The 20,349-nt window shown below is 39.8% G+C and overlaps 2 protein-coding genes across 2 annotated transcripts in view; one reads left to right on the top strand and one right to left on the bottom strand.

The window, feature by feature from the left end:
• The window catches only part of MIER1 (MIER1 transcriptional regulator), a 31,718-nt gene extending 16,004 nt beyond the window's left edge, over positions 1-15,714 (top strand). The window contains exons 5-14 of the mRNA XM_019471917.1: positions 463-595; positions 2,814-2,878; positions 3,199-3,271; positions 6,581-6,732; positions 7,308-7,389; positions 8,728-8,822; positions 9,526-9,653; positions 11,347-11,486; positions 12,336-14,736; positions 15,330-15,714. Coding sequence (XP_019327462.1) covers positions 463-595; positions 2,814-2,878; positions 3,199-3,271; positions 6,581-6,732; positions 7,308-7,389; positions 8,728-8,822; positions 9,526-9,653; positions 11,347-11,486; positions 12,336-12,661 — 1,194 coding nt within the window. The 3' untranslated portion in view covers positions 12,662-14,736; positions 15,330-15,714. The remainder of the gene's footprint in view (positions 1-462; positions 596-2,813; positions 2,879-3,198; positions 3,272-6,580; positions 6,733-7,307; positions 7,390-8,727; positions 8,823-9,525; positions 9,654-11,346; positions 11,487-12,335; positions 14,737-15,329) is intronic.
• The window catches only part of SLC35D1 (solute carrier family 35 member D1), a 15,244-nt gene continuing 10,390 nt past the window's right edge, over positions 15,496-20,349 (bottom strand). The window contains exons 11-12 of the mRNA XM_019471918.1: positions 16,601-19,651; positions 15,496-15,540 (exon numbers count right to left, since the gene is read on the bottom strand). Coding sequence (XP_019327463.1) covers positions 19,543-19,651 — 109 coding nt within the window. The 3' untranslated portion in view covers positions 15,496-15,540; positions 16,601-19,542. The remainder of the gene's footprint in view (positions 15,541-16,600; positions 19,652-20,349) is intronic.

Here is a 20,349-nt window from a genome sequence, read left to right on the forward strand (position 1 = left end):
ACTATTGACATTAATTTTTATGGAAGGTACTATTACCATTTGATGGAGAAAAGTATAGCCAGTAAATAATTCCCCCCCTTTTTATTGAAAATTCATAAGGAAGGGTTTTAAAGACCAAGGTAAAATTTAAAGTTAAATGAAGTTAAATGAAAACTGCAAGGATTTGCTTGACTGATTTAAAAAACTAGGCGTGATATTTAATTGTGATTCATATTTCTGATTTGTATGTTAGAGTCTGAGTGTTAAATTGATCTGCTTAAAATCCTGGTCAATAAATAATATGATGTGTTTACACATTTGTTGAGGCTCAGTCTGGACAGGCCACAATCTATACAGTCACTTCAAGTCAGTTAAAAGATATTTGAGTTTGATATATTGACAATTTTGGAAAAAATGTTGCCAAAATAGTGTTTGTCACATACAAGGGATAGCTGATCTCCTGTTTGCTTTTTTATATTTAAGGAGGAGACCATAAAAGATTCGTCAGGTCAGGAAGATGAGACACAGTCATCTAATGACGACCCAGCACCATCTGTTGCTTCTCAAGATCCACAGGAGATAATTCGCCCTCGTCGATGTAAATATTTTGATACAAGTATGTACAGTTTAGTACTAAGCACAGTAATCTCAGTATGATTGACCTTTGGATAAAACAGTTCCAGTTAACATCATATTCTGTTTCTGAAATATGCATGTTGATACCTATAAACATTTGTTTGTTCTCTTTCATAACACTGCTCTCTATTATCCTTATGCTCAAAATAATAGTCAACAAAAAAGTCCTGATTTTAGCTGAATGCTAAATCTTCTCTGCAGATAAGGCACTCTGTATAAGGACAGTAGATATTCTTTCTTCTTAAAAGAAAGGATTGAATTTGTAGAAAAATTTGTATTTCTACAGTTTTGAAAAAGCAGGCTTTCAGACAGTGTAAATCCTTTTATGACACCACTCTGAGTGTTGTAACAGTCCAGTTTATGATCCTGCAAACTGGCTTGTATGGATGTGCCCTTCAGAAAAATTTTCTTGTACGTGGAGTCCAGGTGCGGTAAATAACTATTTAGTATGGTATTACCTTACCATCGTAGTTTCAGCTGCCAGCTCATACTAAGGACATGTGTAAAATATTTGTAAGTAGGAAATGAACTGTTCCAACTAGATAATTGTTGCACAGTGCGTGATTGTCACGACAAGGCCTGGTGACACCAGTTTATGTATTCATTCAAAGAAGGTGAGCATCCAACTAAAGGAAAAAGTAAAAACTGAAATTTACTGGAAGTAGAACCCCAGATTTCTTCAAGATCACTAATACAGAAAACAAAAGCAATGAAATCTGAAAAAGGCCAATAGATTGTTAAACCTGAAATAATGAAGGGGGAGATAATGATGAAGAAAATTTGCTTCAAGAATTCCACATTTGATACTGTTGCCAGCATCAATGTGGACTGATTATTTTCTCTCTTTTTTTGTTTAAAAATTGGTTTTGCATCCATTTGAGACTGTTGAGCTAGTGTTACATGGCTGTCCCTTTAGACAGCTCTCATTTCTGTGGCAATCTTACCTAAGGGGATCTGAACCTTTTAGTATTGAGCTATCAGCAGGGCCATTTGGACAACAGATATTTTACCTTTTTTTGAGGGAAGTGACTGTCGCTGATGTTTGAATTCCTACTGTTCTGTGTTTTAATAAACAAAAGTTAAAGCAAAGGTTCCTTATGATACCTTATACTTGATACTTATTAACCATGACATTGTAGAAATGCCATTTTCTAATCTGTAGTTTATTTTAATCCAAAAATGCCAAGGAACTTCAGCATGTAGCTGTGCAGAGGATTGCAAGTATCTTAAATGAACTCTATTTTTTAAACATAGCAGTAGCATTAGCATAATGCAAGTGGATTGCATTAGGTTTTGGGTTTTTTTACAATGTTCAGCTGTGTATAGAATGTAATTTAATGTACAAATAATTTTGGTGCTGATATTGTCACATGCTACACATAAACCAGATATTTCAGTTGCTTTCAGTATATTGTGAAAGGCAACTAGCCTATATCATAAAGAGCTTAAAATTTTTGTCAGTCCTTATCCAAAATAATCTACTTTAAGTGCTGCTGTGCATCTCCGAGCAGTACATCCAAGCCTACTAAATCCCAGTAAGACTGAGAAAAGCAGATTTCTTGCACCTTGTGCTGTAGTCTACCTTAAATTCAGTGACAGCTGCTGTAAGGGAAAAAGAACAGCAGTAACTAAGCTAGGAGCTCATTGAAAATGGTGTTGAAACCCACATGTGGATGCTGAACATCCACATAAAAATACTTTCAGAAAGTAACAGTTTGTAGTAAATTTGGATGTGGATCATCTCAACTGCTTCAAAGCTTGGGTGAGGGAAAGCAGATTTTAATTAGGTAGTAGTAGTAGTAGTAGTAGTAAAATTGATGGATGTATTCATTTGCGCTTTAACATTTCAGAGCCTGTTGTGTATCTTAATCCATTCTAAATGTGAACTTTGGGTGGGTCATTTTTTAAAGTTGTCAATACTGAAACATTTAGTATTGTCACTAAAACTGCCATTTGTGTTTGTGTGGTATTAGATAAGATGGCAGTGAGGCAGAGCAGGGCTGCTGTGCACCTGGAGGCTGGTGGGATGAGAGGCTGGGCTCACGTGCCCCCATCAACCCTTGCTGCGGTGCTCCCAGGAGCTGCCTGTGACGTCCCAGGTCCCCTCTCGCTCAGCCCGCTTTGCTGGAGGCTGGTGTTGGCATGCACGGGCCCCATCACAGCTCATTTTGTGTAACTGTTTGAATAATTTCTTGTAGATAGTGAAATAGAAGAGGAATCTGAAGAAGATGAAGATTATATTCCCTCAGAAGACTGGAAAAAGGTAAATATTAAAGGCTGTTAAAAAAGTCTGTGTTTCATGAATAATGGGTTGATCTGTTTCCTAGTAACTCTGAGCTCTATAAATCACCCAAATCCTCTCCAGTTTTTCCCCATAAATGTAAGGGTTTTGATAGTAAGAAGCGTTAGACCTCCCCAAATTGTCAAAAATACATTTCCATATAGTGCCTGTTAACTGTAGTTTTAGATTCTGAGCAATGAAAGTTTTAAGGGGTAGAAAAAGATGTGGTCATTCTCTTGTTTGCTGACAAAAAACATCACAGCTGTGGTTGCTTAACTTCTGTTTCTGTTATTTCAAAACAGGAAATCATGGTGGGCTCTATGTTTCAAGCCGAAATTCCAGCTGGCATATGCAAATACAAAGAGAATGAAAAAGGTGAGACTTAGCACTATTACCATTATCACTATGTTTGAGATTATTTTCTAATGGGGAGAAATAAAAGATTTGATTGATGTCATGTATCTTGCAAAATAAAAGAGCTCCTTCAAGTGAAAAATAGAACCATCGTCTCAAACTATAGTTCATCCTGTACTTCACCATCAGATCTTGAGTCTTGAGATTATATTGCTGGCCTATTGCCGATTGAACCCTTGTATTCTAATTTGGTAACATACACAAGCTTTCTATGTAGCTTATGTTGACCTCTTCACCTAGTATATTTAGTTTATGTAAAACAAAATAGATAATAAAGAAATTGTGTTGCTGGAATTGGATTAACACGTTAAAAGAGGCAAAATGGTACCAGCAGCTTTGATTTTCACATTTTATAACTCTTCAATCAGTATTAAAGAACCTCTTGTTCTACTTTTGAATTTTTTTCCAGGAACTTTTTCCTCCCTCACAACCAGAGCCTTTGGCTATATGCTGTCAATATAATCAAGTCAGGAAAGGTAGACCCAGTTAAAACCCAGCTGTGAGCTTAAAAGAAGCAAATTTTCCTGCTCATTCAGCCTATTACTAAGAATTTATTTACACTGCAGGTCAGTTTGAGACTGTGGCTTTTGTAGTTTTATATAACTTAGTTTTTAAACTAACCAGCGCAAAACTCGGTGCCTTCCTGGAATCTGAGTATACGCTCCAGTAGTAGCAGTTGTCTTGCTTCAAGCTCCAGGTTGCGGTAGCTACGCTGTAGCCTGATCTAGCTAGAAACTGTCTAGAAAGAGCATCAGTCCTGCTATTGACTTAGAGCAGGCTCACACTGAAACTGACACATTCTGTCAGCTCTGGACTCTGGAGCCAGAGAGGTTGAAGAGAATGTAATTTAAAACTATGTGAGAAGTCAGGAGCTTCCATTAAAAATAGAAAATGGCAAATTAGAAAACATCTGGTTTTTAGCTGTGAAGAAGTTGTTCTTTGCATGCTTTCCTGCTTCTATCTGAAAATAGAGCTTGAACTATGTATTTGCCTGAGATGCAGTAAATGATGCTTTACTGGTCAGTCACCTGCTTTTCCTGGTATTTACTCAGCTCTAAATGGCTTCTGGCCTCCAGTAATAAAAAAGATATAGCTGCTTTGTGCATTGCAGTAACCTGTATAAAACAGTTTTTCATAGTCTTGCACACTACTCTTTGCAGAACAGAGAACCTACATCATGGGCAAAAACCACTGAGGGGAAAAGTTAGGGCTGTTCTAGTTTTATGTACCAGTGGGGCTTTATATCTTCTGCCACTTCTTTCCCTTCTGCTGTGTTTTGGATGTAATCTTTGACAGGACTCCAACTGAAATATTAATGAAGCTTAAAAAGTTGAAAAATAGATGCCTGAGACTATGTATTTACTACTTTCATGTACATATCCCATCATCTTAGTTGTTCTCTAATGAAGGGGAAATTCTAATTGTAAAATTCCTAAACACTAAGAAGGCTAGTGCTTTCATATCCAGTCCCATAAGCAAAAGCACAAAAATGCTAGAACTTTTAAGAATAACCATATTGCTTTTCAGAATGTGTTCTGACATGCTGTTGTGAGGAAAAAACGACCATGTAATCTACAATAAGCTAATTACAGTGGACTGGCTCTCTGAGAAGTATGCCTGGAGACCAAATTAGTTACTACTAAACAATTTCAGGTTATGAAAAATCTACAAAATTAAAAGTTATGTTTTCAGAAGGCTTGGACTTGAAAATCAAAGGATAGCTCTGAAAACTGAAAGGTGCTGAAGCTGCTTTGAGACTTACTGGCCGCTGTCATTCATAAACATTGCAGTGTACTTAGCTTGCATCATTAAGGGTGGCTTAGAACCAATTATCAGTTATCTCCTGAAAAGAATTGTTGCTTCTGCTGGAGTTTGTATGCCAAGATACCTAGAATCTTTTTCTTAAATGAGCAACCAAACATCAGATTAGGACTAGCTTTTGGAAAAAAAAAAAGCTGATCGAAAATTGTTGGGAACTGTTTCCAAAGAGTATGTTGTTCGTAAAATGGAGCTGTCTTTCTTTGCAAGACACTTAATTTTCCTTACCAGTTTTGTTTTTTTATTTGTAGTCTACTTTCATGTTGAAAATAATTTTTTTCAAGTGTAGATGTACCTAGCTGCCACTCTGACCTTTCCACCTGCACAGTATGCTACTGTATCTTCCCTTCCTGTGCTGACCATGCTTTCCCAAGTGTTCTCTCCTTCTTTGTCTTGTTGAGTAAGAGTGAAAGGTGCTCACCGAGCTAATGGAATCAATGTTAAAATTACTTTCTTGCTGGTTTTTGTAAGGTTATCTTTCACTGAGGACTGAGACACAAGCAAGGTCTGGATACTTTCCTGATTCTGTTTTTTAATAACCTGAATTTTACTTTATTTTACTGTACTGGTATTTTAAATGTGTAAAACTTGTGGGTTCTTCAAAATAAAAATGGGAGGTAACTCAGAGGATATATCTTTTGGCCATGTTCCTCCCATTAATTTCCGTTTACTATGGCTTCCCTGGTCTGAAAGCTCATGCAAGAGCTCTGAAAAAAACAGTGGAGATTTGGTAGTATTAAAATTCATCGATCTTTACCTGAATGATTTTGTTTTAGAAGGTATTTCTTGGAAGTAGTAGGAAGGTCTTAGCAAAGTTTCCTTTCAGGAGCTGTTTGACTTCAGAATGTCTGGCATCTGGGTGTCATTTTCCCTGGAGAAGTAGTGGACCTTGTTGTGGCTTTTGCCAGCCATGTTAGCTGAGACACATTTAGTGGTCCAGACACGTGGTAGTGTTTTTAGCACCATTTTTGGTGGTGCACTTTTTGTTTTTTTGTGACTGATCCTAATTGTCTTGCAAGAAGACAGATATAATTAGTTTCTGAAATAGTTTTCCATGTCTGCTGGCTGCCATCAGCAAAATGGTGCAGCTTAGGGAAAAGGCATGCTGGATGGATCGTTCAGGGACTGTGTCGGGTACTTCTGCTGCCTCGTGATTCGAGTGGCTTCAGGAGGAGGACGGGGAAGGTGGAGTTTCTGGAGTTTCATAAATGGGTCCTAGAATCTAGAGCACTGATTATGCCAGAGATTTGAGGACAATATAAGGAATAGTATCCTAGTCATTTGGATCACTGCATTTGTGAGACTATCTTTTACCTGTCCCTGTGTGTGTTCTGGATTAATGTTGGTGCTCTAATGATCTTCCAAGGTTTCATAATCACTAGCTTTATAAGAGAGAATAAACTTCTGTATTGTTGTTTTAGTTTGTTTTTCTTTTTCCTGTGGTTAATTCAGTGTATGAAAATGATGACCAGCTGCTGTGGAATCCTGACTTCTTATCAGAAGATAAAGTGATCGAGTTCCTAAATGAAGCATCAAGGCGTACGGGTGATGAGAAAGGCCTAGATGCAATTCCTGAAGGATCACATATTAAAGACAATGAGCAGGTATATAAGAATAATTAGGATTTGTAGTTTAATACTGCAGAATTAATTATCCCTTTATTTTATTTTATTTTACTCCCAAGAATTAAAATTGCTTTTGAAACAGCTTTATTATTCTTTGTGGAAATAGAAATGTGATGGGTTTTTTTCCTCTCAACAAATACTAAACTGTTAACTTAGGCTTAACATTGCTTGATGTATCAGTGCATTATTTTGTATATAAATTCTTTGAATGAATGAGTTCTGTTCTTTCAGTTACAGATTTTTTTAAAGCTATATGAATGCATACTTTTTTTTTCTTCATACAAAAAACCCCATTAATTTACAAATGTATGCCATGGATGAAAATGTTAAAATACTTTACCTGGGTATATACTTGGTTATGTAATTAGAGATTTGGAAACTTAAACAGAGGAAATACGTCTTTGTACTGTCTTGAATTATATTACATTCATTCAAAGAGTTTATTTTTAATCTTTTCTTAATAGGTATTAGTGATTTACTAAGTATGCTTCTGTGGCACAACATAAATTGGGTGCTATCCAGAATGTTAAATGTATGTCTTTTCATCTTTCCAGGCATTGTATGAACTGGTTAAGTGCAATTTTGATACTGAAGAATCATTACGAAGGTTGAGATTTAATGTAAAAGCAGCCAGAGGTGAGCATACACTGAAAGTTAAATTTATATTGTTGAACTTTCATTTTATCTGTTACACAGGTATTGGGTTTTGCTGTCAGCAGACTGAGCTTGACTGCATGTAAGCCTTAAATATCAGTGCCCATTTAAATGCAGCCTTCAGTGAATCTCTTATTGTTCTCTGAGAGAATGAAATTAGCAGATGTAGTATAAACAGGTACGTGCTCAAAGAGGGCATGTAAATTAACTTCCTGTCAGTAAAGCTTGATATTTATATCTGTGACTTTAATAAAAAGTTAACATTTAAAATTACTTCTTAGCAGCTGAATTGTGCATTTCTTGGGCATTTTGTTCTTTGTTCTTCTAGTCCTTTTCAGTCATCAAAGTTAATGGAACAAACATAAAATATAAAATGAAATAATTCACAATTCTAAATAAAGGAGAATGAGCATCTAAATCTTTTATTTAAAAAAGTAGAAAACTAAAAAGACCCTGGTCTTAAAGATGCTTTTGAAGCCTTAAGCATTTCCTGTTTTGGTATTGATCTTTATACTCAAAGGAACAAGAAACTAAGAGAAGGCACAAGTTATTTTCCTTTCACATTGATCTGTTGGTTCTGCTTTCAAACCTGTGGCTTCTCCAGAGTTTACTGTGCAAATCACAAGACAAGAATGATCAAATAGAGAAGATTAGTTTGTTCTCCCACTATTTTAATCCTTATTTATTTGTGACCTTAAGAATCAATAAAGCCAAATTATATTAAGTTCTTAGAAGTGTGGCTGAAAGTTATTAGGGGTTTATTCTGGGGGGCCAAGATTTCCCACCCAATAGTGTGGCAGCACAGTTTCTTTTTCTACCTAACTGGAATTAACAGCCTATCATTGCTGGCTCTTGCCAGCAGTAAAGATCTCATTCCTCATTCCTTTTCCCCTGCTTCTTCCAAATTCCAGCAACCAGTTAGAGTCCATAGTATGAGCTCCTTCGTGCTGTGTCCTGGCTTGAAGGATACCTGCTTCCTGTGGTTCTAGGGGCAGAATGGTGAGACCAAATTTCTAAGCCCTTCTTCCTCTTTCTGCTGCCTAGTTATTTCCCCCATGCAGCAGGGCTGGAGTTACGGACCATTTATAACAGTCCCTACTGATGAGCTACTTAAGGCAGCCAAGTTTCCCACCTACTCACTAGAAGGGAGAATTTTCAATTTTGTACTAGTAAGTGAAATTTCTGGAGGTGGTTCTCATTTAGTCAGCAGATGGTGTAAGAAACTTGAATACCACGTATGTTTTCTGTCACTTAAGTTTTCTTTTATTGGCCGCATGCTTTTTTGTTAAGTATTTTCTCTATTGCGTTTCCTTGCTATAGAAGAATTATCTGTTTGGACAGAAGAAGAATGTAGGAACTTTGAACAAGGACTGAAAGTCTATGGCAAGGATTTTCATGTGATTCAGGCAAATAAGGTAAACACTGATTTTAAGTGTAGTTCTCAGCTTTTTTTTAAAGCAACGTAATTGTAAATAAATTCTTATCCTCCATTTCGTTCACAAATTACCATATTTACTACTTCTAATTTTTACTGCATATATGTCTAAATTGGTTTGTCAAAGTCCAGAATCCTCTGTAACTGTGGCTGTGAACCCTAAGTCCAGAAAAGTGCAAAAATCCTGCTGTGCATACATAGGGGGAGATCTGCATCCCTAGAGTCTTATTCTGGTCTTGAATAGACTGGTGAAACAGACTTGAGTATTTCTCCTGAAGCTGTTGCTTGCGGCACCTCACGATACCTTCAGTATTCTTAGAAACACTATTAAACTTTGCATTTCACTAAGTCCAGTGCAAAAATCCTGCTGTGCATACATAGGGGGAGATCTGCATCCCTAGAGTCTTATTCTGGTCTTGAATAGACTGGTGAAACAGACTTGAGTATTTCTCCTGAAGCTGTTGCTTGCGGCACCTCACGATACCTTCAGTATTCTTAGAAACACTATTAAACTTTGCATTTCAATTTCTGGGTCTCTGAAATTTTGAGTCAATAGTTTCCACTATTTCCTATGTTTTATAAAGAAGCATTGACTTTGAATTTCACACCTTTTGATTTAAATGGTAGCTTTTTGCCAAAAATGTATTTAAATTCATCAAATTTGCATGGCACATATTTCCTAGGTACGAACAAGATCAGTTGGTGAGTGTGTAGCATTTTATTACATGTGGAAGAAATCAGAGCGTTATGATTTCTTTGCGCAGCAGACCCGATTTGGAAAGAAGAAATACAATCTTCATCCTGGTGTAACGTAAGATGTGCATTATTTTTATGTGCTTTTACATGTTGGATCTAAATCTTTCTTTTATACTGCTCTAATCTGAAATGCTATGACCACCTAGGGATTCCATAGTCCCAATTTGCAGCAGGAAACCAGCCAAGGTGTAAGAAAAGCTGACTAGTGCATATAATGTAATTTCTAAAATACATTTATTTGGAATAAGGCCAACAATTTGCATTGAACAGCTATTTAATTTAGTTTGTTTTCTGTTTAAATGTTTCACAAATGTAATATTTCTGCAAATATGTGGAATTTTTTAAATGCTTGGTTTACTTTAAATACTTGTTTTATAAGGCGTTAGTCACAAGTTTCAGGTGGGATTTGTGGTACATGCTGTAGCATACTCTTGAAATGTATTGTTTGGCAAGAATTCCGGCCAACACAGTACCTTGTACTAGGGCTTTTTTGGGTGTATATAGCTCCTATCCCCATTCACATCTCTGCTGGGCAAAGAGGGAAATGTCTGCATAGCTGTGTATTTTCCTCCCTCAAATCTGAGCAAGTGAGCCAACCTATTATTCTGCCCTTCATTCCAATGCTATGATTTTAGTATCCCACTCTTTCCGCTGACGTTCTCCAAGTCTTTTTACTATTATTTTTTTCTTCTCATTTGTTCCTGGCTTCTCTGTTGCTCCTTCTTTTTAAAATTATTGTTTCTTTAAACATTTTAGAACTGTGTGTTGGACCACTGAAGTGAACTTGCAGCATGACATTAAGGGTTGCTATCTGTGGCTTTGTAAAGTAGACTGTTACAGAGAAGCACCCAGAGCTGCTGGATTTTCATAACCAGTTGTCAGGGACTGTCTGTCTCCCCCTCTTCTTCCATCTGGGTTTTTTTTTTTCCATTTTTGCCCAAATTAGTAGACATTTTTGGTTGTTAATGACTTAAAACATTCTTTGGTTCTTTTGCAGTTGACTGCATATGGTGATCAGAAGAAGTGTCATTAAGGATTGTACTTGTCTATTCTTGAATGCTTTTACAGATAGATGTGGGAATTTAGGGTGCAGTATCAGTTCCAGAATAATTATGTGTGAGGATATGCTGTTTCTGGAGTTAATCCAGACTAATACCATATGTAGAAGGGCTTTACCAACCATCTTTCTTTGTTTAAATCTTTCATAAGAGATTTACTATTAGTGACCTAAATTGTAGGACAGTAACATATTTCAGATATGGAAATGTTTTATCTTTAACTCTGAAGTTTTTAATTTGCTTTTAACTTTACCCCTTTTGAGGTTGTATGTGCACAAAACTTGTTTACTTTAATGGTATGTTATCACTGCCGCAGCAAATTGCAAGAGCTTAGTATGAACCTGCCTGAGAGCATCACCTTGAAAATACAGTCCACAACATCACAGCATATTGAAGTTTCTGCTTGTGCATGATCTTATGGGACTTAGCATAAGCACAGGCTGAATTTATGTAAGCTGGCTGCAGTGATTGGTCAATAAAAATGTAGTTGCTGTGGACAAACCATACGTGGGCCAGTTAACACAGGAGATCTTAAAGTTGTTAACTTTGCAAGATAAGTCTGTGCATTTCAAAAGATATAAAATGTGAATTGGTCACACTTGCAGTATATGCAGTGAATATTTTTGTACAAATAACACCAATCCTTTACACAGCAAGGGCAATGCTGAATGTGCTGTTTCTCTTGTGTAGAGATTATATGGACCGTCTCCTGGATGAAAGTGAAAGTGCTGCTTCCAGTAGAGCTCCGTCCCCTCCTCCTACAACTTCCAACAGCAGCACGAGCCAGTCTGAAAGGGAAGACAGCACAACCAGCAACAGTAATCAGAATGGTAAGTGCGTGCCCTGTCCCTCCTGAACAGAGTTGCCAAATCATCGCAGATGACAAGCCAAATGAGAAGTTCAGCTTGCCTCTCTAAAAACAAGTCTATTGTAGTTTCAAATATTTTCCAAGGTGTTAGCAGCTTTAAGTTAAAAATGTTTTTTAAAAAAGCTACATGTTTGCATTTAGCCAGTGGTCACATGAATCTGCACTAGAATCTTCCTTTTAAATGTAAACATCTGTTACTGTCTTCCCCATGCTAGTGTAGTGTAATGCTAACTTTGTGAGGAGTCCCGGGCAGGATACTTAAAACAACTGAGATGAGAACTGGGCTATCATGCAGCACGCTAGTGCTTGGCTCAGGAACACCGTTAGCTATTCTTACCAGACGTGGGGCATTGAAGGGCAGTTAGGAATGGGAGAAGAGCCAGGGCACGATCACTCGTGAAGGAAGAAAACCTCAAAAGCAAGGGATAGCCGTTCTGAAGGAGCTGAAGTGAAAGCAGTAGCAAGAGGAGGGAGGAGCTTGGGGGCTGAATCAGATTGTGAAAATCGAGTGGAAGCTACAGAAACTGCCCAGGTGAGGACAGTCCACCTGCAGCTTGTACAGTTATGGGATTCTAGGACATTTTCTTGGCTGCTGTTGCTTGTAAGGGCTTCCATAAACTCCGTCATGGTAAGTCTGTCATTTGTATGCAAATAAATCACTCGTTCATCACACAGTGAGGATACGGAGAACAATATTGGCTTTTTAGTTCAATAGGACTAGTTAGACTTCTGCTTTATTGAGCTGTCACAGATTGTTCTGTTACTGCTTACACTTCTGTTCTCTTTCTTATGGTATGTCTCTGTAACGCAGGTGTGTCTGCTAATGGGCCAGGTGAGATACCAAATAAAGATGAAGCAAAAATTGAAGGATTGCATGTAAATGGACCTACCAGTGGCAAGAAAACACCTCACACGGATCTGGATACAAATGGGTATGAAACTGAAAACCTTTCCACTGATCCAAAACTTGCTCATTCAGCTTCAAGAAATGAAAATGATTTTGAAGAAAAAACCGAAAGACCTCTAAAAAGAAGAAGAATTAACAGCAACGGAAAAGAGAGTCCAGGTTCTTCAGAGTTCTTCCAAGAAGCAAACTCACATGGGAAGCTTGAAGAACTAGAAACTTTGGATGACTGAATACTAGGAGCTGATTTTATTCCTTGGAGTAAATTTTGGGTGTCTAAAATTTTCAGGGTTGATGGGTTACCTTACAAAATCCAGTTCCGTAAAACAATCTGCTGAGATTTTTTCTAATACCTTCTACTTGGCTCTTAAGATCTGATTATTTGGTTTTTTCCAGTGCTGAAAAGCAGTAGGAGAATATTCCATTTCTCAGAGCTGGCAACTGTAGTTCTGGGAACTCTAAGGCTCTTAAAAATATTTGAGAAACAAATCAGTGAGTTTCTGCAAAAATACTCCCAGCCTAATACATTAAAGAATCTTCTGTGTGTAATACACCATTTAAGCATTGTACAAGTGAACAAAGCATCCTATTTGAAGCAGGGGGCTGGTTCAAATGTTGCAGGAAGTTAAAATGAAATACAGAATGCCAAGACACACATCAGAGTAGGCACAGAGACTTCCACTCATGCTAGCGAGAGGAAAGTGTCATCCCATTGTTAAGGAACCCTTATGAATCCTGAAAGTTACGAGCACAACTATTTTTATATATAGAAGTTTTAAAAGGTAAATAAATAAACCAGGTCAGGTTTGTATATGTAAAATTGTTGACATCAATGATGTCTTTCCATATTCTTTATCTGGGCTAAAGAAATACATTCTGTATTTTTCCAGATTTCTTTGTAGCCTTTGAAAGATTTTTACAGTACTTATGTCTTGATTGAACTGTCCTTTCTTCAAACAAAAGCTTGTATAATTTTCTTAACTTGTACAGTTGGTAAACTTTTATGAGAGAATTGATATCCTGAGTCTAATGTCAGCTTCATTTTATTTTGCTGAAGTCTTTTCTAAAAAAAAAAAAACAACAAAAAAACCCCAAACCAAACCAATTGACTTAAAAAATGCTGATTAGTCACCAACATGTTATTTTCTTCTCAGAAAACAGTAAACAATTAACATCAAGAATGGTTAGAAGTCATTTGATTTTGAAAACATGTTTTTTCTTACTTCTGTTTTATGGCAAATAGTGATGCTAAAAATTTGTTAAGCACGATGCTTGCATTGCACAAATTTTCTTGCTTTCATTATACATCTTCTCATTTTATTTTGAGCTCAGATAAATTTCACGTCAGCCAAATGCTTAAGTTTACTAAACCTTGTTCGCCAAGATCAGGTGTTAGATTATCCATTGATTTATTTTCAGTCTGTCTATCATCTTCTACATTTCACTGACCACAGGAAGGGTAGGAAATGGGTCAAGTGATTCTGGCTGTACAGGTTAGAAATGGACGTGCAGCTGGTAACCTGGTGCCTGATCTTGAATTTCTGAAAACTAGTGGACCTTATATGGATGGGTATTTCAGTGGGAGCAGAAACATCACATACACATACTTGGTAGAGCGTATACACATATATACACTCAGTATATAGAGATTCACATGGGTAAGAAGTGAGAGTAGGTATGGATAACTGGTTTATGATTAAAGTGCGAGAAACGAAAACTCTTTATAAAAGTGTGTGGAGGGGGTGATGCTCACCGTCCCACTAGCATAATTTGAAAGTTGTTGAAGTAGGGTTTACATCCATGAAGTAGCAAGATTTTTAATACCGGTGTTTTGGGTTTTTTTAATTTTGTTTTTTTTAAGCCGCAGCTACACATCTACTGTATTAAAAATAGGAAAAATTGTTCATTTGTATAATTTATAATCTTATCTCCTCCTCCTGTGGCTTACAGGAGTGCTGTTAATTTTTAATTGGTTATTTTTACTTAAAGTTTATGAGTCTTTACGATTCCAGTTTTAAATGTGCGGTCCTATGGTTTGAAACTAATGTATCAACCTAAAAAAAACAACTGCTAAGGGTTTTGTTTGTTTTGTTATCTCCTTCAACTACATGTACTTGGACTTTATGGTCGTTAATGAGCCAAATCTTCTGGATCCGGCCTGGCTCCACCACCATGATGAGTTACTGGAGCGTATTAACCTGCTGTTCCCAGAAACGTTGGGAATGATCCCTTCTAACTGGTTCAGCGGATGTGCAGAAGTTGACATCTGCCTAGAATTAGACAGCAATTTACGTGGAGAGGCACATTGGTAAGGTTTGTTAATGTATGGCCTGCATTAATCAATTAAGTGATTGATTAATTAAGCAATTGCTTTAGCAAGAGGTTGCTGTTAACTTTACAATCTGGTTTATTAACGGAAACCCAAAGTATCACCGCCTTATATTGAAGATGGTCTTGAGACGGTTTCAGACTGAGGGCAGTGCAGTGCTTCTAAGAGTCTTTGCAGCTAGAGTCCTATTTTCAGTTTTATTTTTATGCATTTTTGTTTGCAAGTTGGAAATACTTCCAAAAATTTATAGGAAAGTTCATAAGTAAATTGTCTCAGGCTTGTGTGTGAAATACAGCACTGTGTATATTTTCAGGAATGTTGCTTTGTTTTTCATCTTTCCTTTTTTTGGTGATACGTAGAAGAGACCTGACATTCCATAATCAACAAATATGTAATGCTCAGCTAGACTTTAAGAATATTTAATTACAATTTACATTTTGTTTATGCTGGTGTTTTATACAATACTTTGTTCATGTTCTTCAAAATGCAGCCACTATAACTTGATAAGTCATTGCACTACTAAAGCTATTTAAAATTCTAGAAATATAGTAACTTTGATTTCATTTAAAAAGCTTCCAGTACAGTTTGGAGCCCAGAAGTGTTTTCAGCGTGTTTCCAAACTGCGTTGAAAAGATCACAACTTGCGTGTGACACTTGGGTCTGTTTTTCAAGCACGATGACGATAGGTTCAGCTGGAGCGGGTGTCCTGGGTTCATGAAGTGCTTTAAGACTGCAGCCTGAACGGAGAATCCAGTTCAACAGAATAAATCCTTGCTGGGCTTTCTAAAGGATTAAACATGATATTAAAAAAACAACTACACACACACACAAAATTTACATACCAGTTTTATACATTTTTCCACACATAGGAATTTTGCACTGTTAGTAATTCCCTTCTCTTATCCCCGCTCCCTGTCTGCAATTCTGAAAAAGCTTATTAAAATATTTTTTTAAACGTACTGTTTGCATAAAAAATTGCTGTTGTTTTTGAGCAAAACAGCAGGTAGAGTATTTCTGCCTACAGAGGATGCGAACGCCCCATCCCATTGTAGCAGTGTGGTAGTGACTCCGTTACTGCTGCGGTGGAAACCACAGAAACAAAATACCCTTTTCTGATTGAACTTTGAACCATTTTTTTCATTCCCCTAAAAGCAGGCCCCTCTCACACCTTTCTTCATAACGCTTTCCCAGGGCCACTCAGGGCAGGCGTAGACCAGAGCTGGGCATTACTCCGAGCAGCTGGAGGGGCAGTGGGTCAGCCTGGGGGGAAGTGGGTTTTGCTGTATGCTTTAAAGTACAGGCACCATAATGTAAAGGAGGACAGAGAAGGAGGACACAGAAGAAGCTTGGTGCTGCCATCGAGGATGGACAGGACGAGGAAGGGCGGCAGTGGGTTAGCTGTGGGTTACAGCGGAACAGTTAATTTTTATTTCTAAGTCAAAGGCCCGGGAAGTCACAACACTGCTGTTACTTGCAGCCAGAAAGCACCAGGCAGGAGGTGTGGCAGGGCCCTGCTACAGCAGGAGCTGTCTTGCTGACTTTGCGACTAGCTCTTGTTCTGCAGTTACCTTGCACACACAGCACCAACAGTTTTTTGAATGGGAGCATTAAGCACCTCACAGAGTGCCACATTCCCCCATATAACACATCAAGGCCCGCCTAACAGCTTGGGCTAGCTGGGGAGAAGGAGAGGGACTGATTTTATTGCACTAGGGGTTTTTTTTGTGTCAGTTGGTTGGTGTTTTTCCCATTAGGATCTTTTCCCTTCCTCAAAGAATATTTAAAGCTGAAAACGCAAGAGACCCAAGAGACCTCCCTCACCCCCCGCTTCCTCCACACCTACCAGAGTACGTGCAGAAGGGACAACAAACATGCTACAACTGGGCTGCTGGGGGAGCCCGGCTGCACCCGTTTTATTTGGCCTCAGCCGCTTCATCGTCTCTAGCCTTTATCTTCTTGCTGCTACAGGGAAGCGAGGGCCAGCCCCTGGGCAGAAGGCAAGAGCAGGCGGGGTAGGAGGAGGAGGGAAGGTCATTGGTTTATTTGAAGCCAGTACAAAAATACATAGGCACATAAAATCATTTTTGCTGTCATCACTGACTGACATATAAAGCCTGCCGTACATTCAAATAAAAAGGTCACCTTTTTAATTACTAAAATGGTAATTTTGTAAATATTCTATATAGAAAAAATTTTAGTCAATTAATAGTGTAGAAAATACTGTTGTAGGAACTCTGTTCACTTTCCCAGTGTATACAATACCATCCAGACTCTGGCACTGAAGTGTGCCCAGTTACAAACAAAATAAGCTTTAAAAATATTTTACCATTTGGACAATAAATCTAACCAGTAGATTCAAAAATAAACAAAAATCAAAACTTTTGACAGAATCGACATCCTGACTGCGAACGCCTCAGCACAGCGAGGTTACAAGCAAACGTGGCAAAAAGTGATTTCCAAGTATTTCTGTTCAAGCGAGACGAACGTGCAGGCCTGGCTGAAGGACGGGGGTTTGATCCGGCACAGCACCAGTGAAAGCACACGCTGGAGGGGGCTGCGGCAGCTGGAAGCTGCAGGGACCAGGGGAACCCAGGACGGGGGTCTGCCGGCCCCAGCACCACCCGGCTGCTGGGAGCCGTAACCCCGCCTGGAGCTGATGTGTGAGTAGCTCTGGGTCTTCTGCACAGCAGGAAGCATTTATCATCTTTCCCCAGAAAAGAAAAGCTCTGCAGCTGACTGCAAATCCGAGGCTTTACTGAAATTTAGGAAGCAATAAAAATGATCGGGGAATTTATTTTTTCTCCGATTCTGCACTACGAGTGCAGTGGGGCGGGGAGCCCCACTGAAGGGCAGCTCCTTGCTCTGGGACACACCGACCCAGCCCTCTGTGCTGCCAGGTGCCTTATAAATATAGTAACCACACCAATTCCCTGCCACACCCATTCAGCATCCTGCTGCCCCCAGAAGGGAGCCCCCCGGGGGGGAAGGGAAGACCCAGGCTCTGGTACGGAGACATCAGCTCCGGCACGCCTGGCCAGAATGACTCCAGGGACAGGATTCTGGAGCAGGTGGCAGCGCAGGGGCTGGCAGACTCGCACTGCATCTTTACCAGCACATCAGGCTTTGCAGCACTGTTACAGAAAGTCTCCGTCACATGTAAAAACGTCAATGATGTTAAGCACGCCAATAAATGCAGTTTCACCAAACAGCAGTTTCATTTTTAGCAAATACCTTCCAGAAACAAATTATAGTGTCTACAGAAGCTATTTTCCTGGTTACCAAAGGAACGTATACAAAAAATCTTCATAAATACATAGTTTTACCACAATTTTTTTTTTAACCAAAATTATAAACAACTCTTTTTAAACCAAAAGACAACCCAAGGAGAGACCTAGAAAGAAGTGCTGTGTCAGACAACCTTTAAAAAACATCAGTTAACACTGCCCGACATATTAAAAATCCCATTCTTTTAATGGGTCACAAACCAAAGAAGACTTACTGCATCAAACAACGAACTGGGGGACAGGGCTTGGCCAAAGCTGAAGTGCTGGCGCTGTGGTGTGGACACGCACAATATGCGCTCAGTGCCGTGGGGACACGCAGCAGCGCCCGCAGAGCCACCCACCCCACCAGCCCCAAGAGTCTCCCATTGACTTGCCAAAACAACACGATTCAAGTCCCTGTGTCTCTTACAGGTGCGTGCACGATGCTGATGGGTGGGAAGGGGATTGCAGGGGCAGGAGCAGCAGCCTTCACTTTGTAGCGAATTTTCTGGACTGAAGGAGGAGGCTCTGTGTGGCAGGTGGGACATCGTCATCTCTCCTGCAAACCCTGCAGCTACTCCCCATTGGATCCAAAGTGCCCTGCGAGGGTCCCTGCACCGGGGCCAGCCCTGGCACGGCCAGGAGCTTCCCCAAATCCAAAGGTTTCTGACCCTGGGGTGGTTTGAAGGAGGCTGCCAGCCCTGCCGAGCTCACTGGCGGCAGGTAAAACCTTCATGTTGGGAACATCCCTGAGCCTCGTAAAAGTGACCTCGGGCGGGAAAGAGAGGGGTGAATGTTTGCAGAGCTCTTAGAAACCAAGGAGGGTAAACCCAGCTTTAAAAGTGGGTTAACAGAACAAAAAAAACAACAAACATATGTAAGCTCAGAGAGCACTGAGCATTCAACAAAGGGGTTTTGGCCCAAACCAGGAGCATCCTGCAGAGCATACCAGTGCTCACCTCACGTGGGCTGCAATGCCACAGCTCCCCTTCCTCCGCTCCTCTCCCCTAGGGAGAGAAGGGGTTCGCCTGCCCTTTGGGGCCAGATCCGTGCCAGGTACCATGGTCTCACCTTCCTGCAGCAGCAGCAGCAGCACATGCTGCCCAGCCGGAGGGTCCAGGCTGGGGGAGGCACAGAGCAGAGCCAGCCCCAGCATCCGTCCCCGGCTGCGCTGGGTGGTAGCTGCACCGAGACGAGACGCAGCCAAGGATGCTCAGGGTACGGCCCTCAGAGCCGACACAGTCCTCCGCGATTCAAACGTGTACGGTGCTTGTGCCAATCTCTACTGCCAAATCTCAGCGTGATTAGAAACCCATTAACTCCTCATGATCAGACTTAATTAGATGTATCCTTCATCGTGCAGTCAGTTATCTTCCCAATGATTTGTAAAGGCAGCAATCTAGATTGTGCAAATTAAGAGCATCACCGTTACTCCATGGCAGATGCCCCGGATTCCCTCCTGCATTCTGCCCGTGATCAGCTGAACAGAAATAGGTTGCTTCCAAAAAAAGCCTTTCCCTGGTCACACAGAGCTTTTTCCTTTAATATCCATCTTGATGCCAGCCTCAGACTGCTTGCTCATTTGCTCCTCCGTGAACGTGATGTAGGAATACACCAGGCTTCCAGCAATACTGCAAAACAGCGTCAGGTATGAGAATGAGACATCCCAGCTCAGAGCCACAGAAGCAACAGCGCGCTCACTGCACGCTCCGGCACGCTCATGGCTGGCTCCCTCCTGCATTGCACAATGCAAACCTGCCACCAGCAGCCTGGAGGAGATGCCGCCTTTTACACCAGCACATTTATTAGTTATATAGACCTGTCCCGGGCAGCCACAAACACCAGTTGCCACCGAAAAGTCAAAACCGTGGGTATGCCAATGGTCAAGGATCCGCTGCAAGCATCAATTTGAAAGAAAATTCTCTGTTTTCCTCCTAAGATCAGATATTTTGTTTAATTTGTACCCAAATGCTTGCTAGCCTGAGGCCCTAGCCTAGTGCTGGACCTGCTCCATCACTGAAGGAATCCTGCGGAAGGACAGGGGGAGAACAGGGAGACTTTTCACAATACAGAAATACACCCCAGACCAGAAAGGAGACTTTTCCAAAAGCTGTCCTAAAATACCAGGTGAAATAAAACAAAAAAAATATTTCTTTTGCTACCTTAATTACATGATTTGTATACACAACTCTGAGAACAACTTAAGGTTGCTGCTAAAATATGCTTGTGCATTCTCCTGGCTTTAAAACAACCCAAGTCTGTCTGGGAGCTCCCCACAGCCCGAGCTTGGCCGAGGGACCAAGTGGTGCTGCCGGCAGCACAGGGCTCT

The sequence above is a fragment of the Aptenodytes forsteri genome, unplaced genomic scaffold (genome assembly GCF_000699145.1).
Source record: "Aptenodytes forsteri isolate BGI_AS27 unplaced genomic scaffold, ASM69914v1 Scaffold290, whole genome shotgun sequence".
Lineage (NCBI taxonomy): Eukaryota > Metazoa > Chordata > Aves > Sphenisciformes > Spheniscidae > Aptenodytes > Aptenodytes forsteri.